Source organism: Sapajus apella, unplaced genomic scaffold, assembly GCF_009761245.1.
Source record: "Sapajus apella isolate SASKATOON/1434 unplaced genomic scaffold, GSC_monkey_1.0 scaffold170, whole genome shotgun sequence".
Lineage (NCBI taxonomy): Eukaryota > Metazoa > Chordata > Mammalia > Primates > Cebidae > Sapajus > Sapajus apella.
The window spans coordinates 193,764-201,489 of record NW_022437110.1 but is presented as its reverse complement, the minus strand read 5'-3'; the positions used below and the strand labels follow the sequence as shown (position 1 = coordinate 201,489).

Below are 7,726 nucleotides of genomic sequence, written 5' to 3'. Positions count from 1 at the left end.
GGGGCCTGGCTTCCTGAGGCCGTGTGTGTGTTGGTGTGAGCGTGTCCGAGCGTGTGAGCGTGTGTTTGTGGCTGCACGATTGGTCTGTGTGAGTGCACGCGTGTGAGTGTGAGAGCTTGAGTCTGTGTGTGTGTGAAACTGTGTGTGTTTCTGCCTGTGTGAGTGTGTGCCTATGTGTGTCTGTGAATGATCGAGTGTGTGAGGAGCTCTGGGCAGTGGCTGTGGCCTTGGCCATGCCCTGCCACGCCCCTCCTCCAATGTTGCTTGGACCCAGTGGCCTTGGCGCTGCCCACCTTGGCGTTTTCCACCCCACAGGGAGCCGTCGCTCCTCACCTTCTCCCCCATGCCTGGCTGCTCCGAGGTCCCCGAGGTGGACGGGGCGGAGGACCCACGTGCCACTGTCGGACCCTGGCAGGCTTGCTTCATTCCACTTTGTGCCAGGCTCCTTGTGATGTGGGTCTCCTGGCACAGAGTGCGGCTCTCCCTGTGGGGCCCTGTCAGTGTGTGCCAGGCTCTGTGTGGTGCGGGTCTCCTGGCACAGAGTGTGGCTCTCCCTGTGGGGCCCTGTCAGTGTGTGCCAGGCTCTGTGTGGCGTGGGTCTCCTGGCACAGAGTGAGGTGGTCTTAGCAATTCAAGTGCCCTCAGTCAGGGCCCAGAAGCACCCCCATCCCCAGCATCCCCCAACCCCCTTCATCCCTCCTTACTTTCACTTTTCTTCTTTGTTTTGAGACAGAGTCTTACTCTCTTGCCCAGGCTGGAGTTCAATGGCACCATCTCGGCTCACTGCAACCTCTGCCTCCCAGGTTCAAGCGATTCTCCTGCCTCAGCCTCCCGAATAGCTGGGACTACAGGCACCCGCCACCATGCCTGGCTACTTTTTGTCTGTCTAGTACAGATGGGTTTCATCATGTTGGTCAGGCTGGTCTCAAACTCCTGACCTCATGATCCGCCTGCCTCAGCCTCCCGAAGTGCTGGGATTGCAGGCGTGAGCTCCTTGCCCTCTGGCTCCCCCTCCAGTCCTCAGGGGTCCTGCCTCCCACCAGCCACTCCAGGGCCGCAGACACCTCCCAAAGAGCACTTGGAGACCTTGGGTTTGTAAAAAGGAACTTTACTAAGAAATCCAGAGGGAAAGAAATAGGATTGCTGAAGCCAGAAGCTGGGCGAGGTCACAGGGCGAGGTCAGCAGCTGCTGTCCCTGCAGGAAACCCCTTCTCTGGCAGTGGAAGCCCCTCTACCCACCCCAGGGGCCTGAAGCCCCAAATAGTCCTGCGGCCTGGCCTCAGAGGGCTTGCTGGTGCCTTTACTCTACAGGGATGGGGACTGTGGACAAATGGCAGGAGGGGCGGGTGGGTGAAGGGAAAGGGCCTGGGCAAGGCTTGGGGGACCGGGAGGCCAGGTACTTGGGCACTTGGGCCTCGGGGCTGGAATGGTCAGGCCAAGTCTGACCTGAGCGAGGCCGTGGGCTGGTCTGGGCTGGACATGGACCCAACTGTGTCCTGGGCTGGACGCCAGGCACTGGGCCCTCCTTGTGTTTTGGTGATTGCACAGTCAGAACGGGACGGACTGTGAGACCCAGGGGCCAAGCTCAGAGTGGCCGCAGCCACCCCTGCCTCGATGACTCCGTGGAAGGGACGGACGCTATTCTGGCGCAGGGGCTGCGACCGGCGGTCTCATCGGTGCTTTAACCTTGCAGCTGGGCTCAGGGTCGCCGGCTGTCAGCCCACAGTGGTGTCCTTGTGCCCCTGGAGAGGCTTGTCTGCTTCCCTTTTCCCACCTGGGGCAGGGCGCAGCCAAGGGGGGCTCCAGCACCGGCAGGGAAAGAGCCGGGCCTGGTGGAGCTCGAGGGCCCGAGGCCTAGGTGTGAGGCTGGAGGATGTTGGCGTAGTCGTGGGAGGTCCGGGGCCTCCCCTGCCTCGGGGCTGAGGGGAACCGCTGGGCCTGAGGGGAGGGCTGAGTCAGGGCCCTCCGCCCGCTCTGCCCAGCCCCCTGCCCCACCTGGCCCCTGGGGGTGGGTGCCCACCATCAGGAGCGTGAGGATGGCGCTGTAGCTCACGCTGAGCAGGAAGAGTGCGGCGAAGATGCAGAGGCCAGTCCACGTCCACGGTGCCTCGCCCTCGGCCTCCTCCACACACACTTCTAGCTCGGGGGGTCCCGGCCAGTCAGCCCTCCCGGCTCCGCAGTGGCAGCGGGGGCGGGGGACAGAGCCCCTTGCTGCTCCTGCCAGGCCCTGCTGCTGTCTGCAGTGGCAGAGTACCCTGTCCGGGGCCCTCTGGGACTGCGCAGAGCCTCTGGCCAGCCCTGAGGTAGGGACCCAGGTCCCGAGTCAGTCCCCAGCCCAGGGCCAGGCTGACCACTCCGGACCTCCCTGGCCCCGCCCTGGCCCCAAGGTGACCCAGCATTTTGCCTTTGCTCCTTATGGCTTCCCTCCTGACCTCTGATTGCTCCCACTCCGCCTCTCCAGACCCCATCCCCTCCCCAGAGAGGGACCCGGCCCCTTGGCACACGAGTGGCTGCCCCACTCTGGGCCCTCGGAAGGGTGTGTGAGCTGTGTGGCCTGGCTCCTAGGACCTGGGAATCACTGCACGGGTGCTCTGAGGGGATGGCCTGGTGTGGACTATGAGCCACAGCCCAGCCTAGTCCCTCTGGCTCCTCCTGCCCTGGGCCCGGGTCCCCTCCACTCCCTTCCCCAACACCCTGAGCTGCCTGCTAGTCCCAGGTCACCAGCAGGCGTGGGTCCAGTGCTGGGGGCTCACACAACCACTTTCTGCTGCCGCTGGCCTGGAGCTGGGTGAGGCTGGGCTGGGGCATGACAGAGGCCGAGTGCACTGCCCTGCTGGTGTGCAGGGACTGTGTCTTCAGACACGGGGGCTTTGGGCCCGTGGGGTGCCTGGTGCCTGTGTTTCTGTGTGGATTTGGTGGGTGCTGTGCCCTTGGTGTGCAGCTGTGCATGACAGGGGTACTGTTTGGATCGGGGATGTCAGATACCCACCTGTGGGTTGAGGCCTGGGAGGGGCATGTAGCCTCTTCTGGGCTTCTGGTGTGGGCAAGAAGGGAGTGGGATGGAGGCCACGTCCTGGGGGCGCATCTGTCCTGTGTTTGGCTGTGGGGTGCAGCTGACGGGGTGACAGTGGGGGTTGGACTGGAGGACGCCAAGCCATGTGTGGGCCTCTCCGTTTCTGTCTGGGACCCAGCGGCCCAGGTATGCCTCAGAGGAAGGACTTGGGAGGAGCTTAGCTGGAGTTCGCATGCGAGGCAGAGTGTGGGCCAGGTGTGAGCATGTGTGGGTACCCATGGCGCCCTGGGGATGGTGCATGGTGCTGTGTAGTTGCCGTGCGCTTGGCACGTGCACAGCTCTGTGCCTGGGGTGAGGCGTGCGAGGGTATGATGGGGTGTGTGAGGCTGGTGGTTCCCTGGCGGCAGATTCAGGGTGGACTCAGGCGGGGCCTGGTGTGCCCACGGGGCAGGGTGGTGAAGGCTGTGGGGTGTGGGTGGGCTTGGCCCCACTAGCCCCAGGTGGGACAGGGTAAAGAGGTGAATGCCAATGGTACAGACTTGGGAAGGGCTGTCTGTCTGGGGAGGGTTGTCTGGGGTCCTACGTGTCTGTGTGGGGGTTTCACTTGGGCTGTTCCTCCACCTGGAGGGACCTGTGTGCCCAGTTACACCTGGGGGTGAAGGGGCTCCTGTCTGGGGTGTAGAAGCCAAGCCCCCAGGAGAAAGAGGGCTGTGGGGGCTGGACTCCCTCGCTCCCTTCCCTAAGGACCTCCCCTGGATCTTTGGACTCTGGAAAGGGTGGACCCAGAGTGGGGGCAGAGAGCGCCCGGGGCATCTGTGATGAGGGCCTGAGAATGTGCTGTTTGACAAATACCCCTGACACAAAGGCAGATGGCTGAGCGGCGCCTTGGCCTTGTCACCTCCTCCCATTCCCCTCCTGGGCGGCCCATTCCTCTGTGCCAAGAGGCCCCTGCCCACAGCCCTGCCCGCTCCCAAGAACAGCTGCCCCCAGGGCTCTCAGCATGCACTGTTTATTGGGGGTGGCTTCCTGGGGTCGTGGCAACAGTGGACAGAAAGTCTGGCCAGCCCTCCCCACCGCACCGCTGGACGGAGCCCTGGGAGGGAGGGAGGCAGGAGGACGTCATTTACCGAGATTTACAGACACCGCTTTCTCGACAGTCTGTGAGTCTTTCACTGCCTCGTGGATCGCACGGCAGATGAACTCGTTTTTCTGCTCCCATTCAGCCCTGGTCACCTCCAGGCGGCTGAAGACGAAGAAGCCGGAGTCCTTGGTCCTGTGGGGCGGCGTGGTGCTGTGCCGGGAGGGCGGGAGCGCCACCCCGTTGTGCAGCCACTGCACCGAGATGTCCATGGGCAGGAAGTTCTGGATCAGGCAGGTGAGGGTGCGCTTGTCCGGGTTCCTCAGCTCCTCTGGCGTTGCAAACACGTGGACTTCCGGGGCACTGCGCGGGCCTGGGGCCAGAGGTGGGGTCAGCGCGGGCTCCACTCCCTCCCTCCCCGGCCCGGGACTGCCTGCAGCTCACCGCTCATCTTGGTCATGGACCGAACGAGGGCCCTGGGCAGGTGGGGGTGGGTCACCCTGCAGTGGTAGGTCTCCCCCTCGATCCAGTCTCTGGTGCCCACTGGCAGGGTGGACGTGACGGTGACCGTGCCATTGCGCTGCTTCTGATGCTTTGGGATCACCTGGGGCACAGGCTTCTTACTGGCGCGGGACCAGGTCAGGTTCACTGTCTCCCGGCTGGGCGCCAGGTCCACCACCAGACAGGTGATCGTGGGGGATTTGCTGACGAACAGGTCCAAGGGGCTGGGCCGGCTCAAGTAGGCGCTCACCCCTCTGGGGTTGGAATCTGTGTCACACAGGAAGGCTGTGTGAGGCCCGCCCGCCCCTCTTCCCTGGCCTCTGTGGCAGCCGCCAGCGCAGGTGGGAACGTACCTGCACACTTCTTGGCGCTTTCCTCAAAGGTTTCGCCTTGATAGTCGACCAGGCAGGTGTAGGTGTGGTCGGACAGCCAGCGCTTCTGGGTGAGGATGAGCTCGCTCTGCCTGGAGGCCAGCTTGCCCTCCAGCACGGGAGCAGAGATGGTCCAGTTCACGTCCACGACCTGCCCGTCCTGCAGCCACGTGATGTTGAGGTCGCCTGGGGTGTACCCGGAAACGAGGCACAGGAGCTGGACGGTCGGGGGGAAGTGCCCGCCGCCGTCGCAGGAGGACTGCAGGACCTTCACGGTGGGCGTGTCGAAATCCCTGGAGCAGACTGCGGGCAGAGCTAGTGGTCATGAGCACTGCTGGCCTCCCCGAGCTCTGCGCCATGCTCTTGCCCCCATGTCCTGGCCGGGTCCCCAAGCATGCTGGGTGTTCCCAGTGTCAGAGTCCTCCCCCGCTTCACCCCCTGCCTGCTCTGCCAGCCCTCAGCCTGGCATTCCAGGGAAGTCTCTCCTGCTTCGAACCTGTGGTCTCTGAGCCTGGCCCGCTCTTACCTCTGAAGGTTTTTTTGACCGGGTCTGGGGACGATGGAGTATGTGCCACCCTACAGGTGAACGTCTGCTCCTTCCATGCACCCGAGACAGTCAGCTGGCTGGTGGTGGTGTAGTAGCCAGAGGCCATGGGGGTGGTGGCTGGGAGGGTCACAATGATCCCGTTGAGGGGGCCTGTGTCCCAGGTCACGGTCACTGGCATGGGGAAGTATCCTGTGGCCAGGCAGCCCATGGTCACGGAGGTTTTGTTCTTAACTTCTTTGCAGCAGGGGATCAAGGGGAAGACGGATGGGTGCTGTGTGGAGGCTGTGAGGACAGAGCCTGGTCAGCACCAGCCCCGGGCCAGCCCATCGGGCTGAGGGAGTCCCTGTGGGGGAGCTGGGGATGCTGGGGCAGCCCAGCGGTCCAGATGGCCAGGCTCATTCTGGGTCTTTCCCCACCCTGTGCTTCCCCACAAGCTCCAGGCCCAGGGCACCTCCCAGGGCCCCTGTTCCCCTACGAAGCTGTTGCTCAGCCACTGTCCTCAGGCTGGGCTCAGGAAGGTGGGGGTGCCCCAGGATGACCCCAGCCTCCACCCTAAGTGCTGAAGCCTGGGCACTCGGGAGCAGAGGCACTGGGCCACGCCCCTAGGCTGAAGCCCGGGACCCAGAGCCCTTCCCTTTCAAAATTTCACTGGGCTTACGGTGGGTGGTCTGCCGGGCCTCCAACCCTGGCCCCCACTCCCCGATGCTGTGGGCTCAGCTCCTCAGGCTCCTGAGTGCTGAGCCTCAGTCTCTCCATCACAGCAGCCCTCGCCTGGCCTGCCAGACCCCCACATGCTCTGCCTGCACTGGCCTCTAGGGGAAGGTGGAAAGATTTGCCCTGATGCCCCCCAGGTGGTCTCTCCACAACAGCCCCCTGGCCTGGACAGAGCCGTCTGCACAGTGAGGCCCTCACTTCTGGCCTGGAGCCCCAGATTCCCAGCCCATCCTGCCCCTGGAGCTGCATTTAGCTTGGTCTCAAAGTCTGCTCTAGGTACCCCCAAAATCACAGTGTCCAGCCCCACTCTGCCCACTGGGACAGCCAAGGTCAGTGGAGACCAGCCCACCTGGGGAGTCACCCTCTGAGGTCCACTCTAGGCCAGCCTGGTCCAGGTCAGCCCAGCTGAGCCCAACCTAGGCCAGCTGAACCCAGGTTAGCCCAGCCCCGCCCAACCCAACCCAACTCAATCCAACCCAACCCAGCTCAGCCTGCTCAGGCTAGCCTAGTTCAGCCCAGCCCAGCCAGGTTCAGTTCTGTCAGTCCAGCCTCGCCAGCCCAGCTGAACCCAGTTTAGCTCAGCTCCACCCAGCTCAGTTCTCCTTAGCCTGGCCCAGCCCATATTAGCCCAGCTGAACCTAGGTTAGCCCAGCCCAGCCCACTCGGCAGGCCTAGTTCAGCCCAGATCAGCTCATCCCAGCCAAGCCAAGTTTAGGTCACCCCAGCTCAACTCAGTTCAACAGTCTAAGCCCAGCTCAGTCCAGCTTCTAACCCTGTCCTCTCAGGTCCCTCAGCCAGCCTAGCTCAACCCAATTTAGCTCAGCCCAGCTTAGCCCAACCAGCTAAGCTTGTTCAGGTCAGTCCTGCTCAGCCCAGGTCTTCCAATCACAGCTCAGGCCAGCTCAGTCCAGTTTGGTGTTGCTCAGCCTAGCTGAACCGAATTCAGCCCACCCCAGCCCAGTTTAGCTGAACTCGGCCTGGCCCAGCCCTGTTTAGCTGAACTCACCCTAGCCTGGCCCAGCCCAGCCCAGCCTAGCCCAGTTTAGCTGAACTCAACCTGGCCCGGCCCAGCCCAGCCCAGCCCAGCCCAGCCCAGCCCAGCCCAGTGTGATCCAGCTCGGGCCTGGCCAGGCCAGTTCGGCTCAACTCCATCCACCTCAGCTCAGTTGGCCCAGCCCAACCAAACCCAATTCAGGCAAGGCCAGCCCAGCCCAGCCCAGTTCAGTTAACCTCAACCTGACTCAGCCCAGCCCACATTAGCATATCTCAGCTGAACCCAGTTTAGCCCAGCGCAGCCCAACCTAGGCACCCTGTACCCAAGTTAGGTCAGGTTAGGTTAGCCCAGCCCAGCCAAGTTCAGTTCTGGTCAGTTCAGCCTCGCCCAGCTCAGCTGAACCTAGTTTAGCTCAGCTCAGCTCAGCCGAACCTAGTTTAGCTCAGCTCAGCCCAGCTCAGCCCAGCTCAGTTCTCCTTAGCCTGGCCCAGCCCATATTAGCCCAGCT

The 7,726-nt window shown here is 63.3% G+C and overlaps 1 protein-coding gene and 1 gene segment (V, D, J or C); both read right to left on the bottom strand.

The window, feature by feature from the left end:
• Window positions 1–1,854: 1,854 nt before the first annotated feature.
• Window positions 1,855–3,292, bottom strand: LOC116542594. Its single transcript, XM_032267592.1, has 3 exons — window positions 2,990–3,292; window positions 2,021–2,302; window positions 1,855–1,938 (listed from the first exon to the last, which is right to left on the bottom strand). The coding sequence occupies exons 1-3, from the start codon at window positions 3,290–3,292 to the stop codon at window positions 1,855–1,857; spliced, it is 669 nt and encodes a 222-aa protein (XP_032123483.1).
• Window positions 3,293–4,006: 714 nt separating this feature from the next.
• Window positions 4,007–7,279, bottom strand: LOC116542581. The segment is given in 4 exon segments: window positions 4,007–4,464; window positions 4,536–4,859; window positions 4,946–5,266; window positions 5,490–7,279. Coding segments are annotated over 4 exon segments (1,206 nt in total).
• Between the last annotated feature and the right edge of the window lie 447 nt (window positions 7,280–7,726).

Bases quoted from the DNA above. Each gene is read 5' to 3' on its own strand.
- LOC116542594 (XM_032267592.1), bottom strand. From the start codon at position 3,292: ATGGGTACCCACACATGCTCACACCTGGCCCACACTCTGCCTCGCATG. The intron at 2,303-2,989 runs GTGGGTATCTGA...TGGGTCCCTACC, and splicing joins TCCCAGGCCTCAACCCACAG to TCAGGGCTGGCCAGAGGCTC. The intron at 1,939-2,020 runs GTGGGCACCCAC...CCCTCCCCTCAG, and splicing joins CCATCCTCACGCTCCTGATG to GCCCAGCGGTTCCCCTCAGC.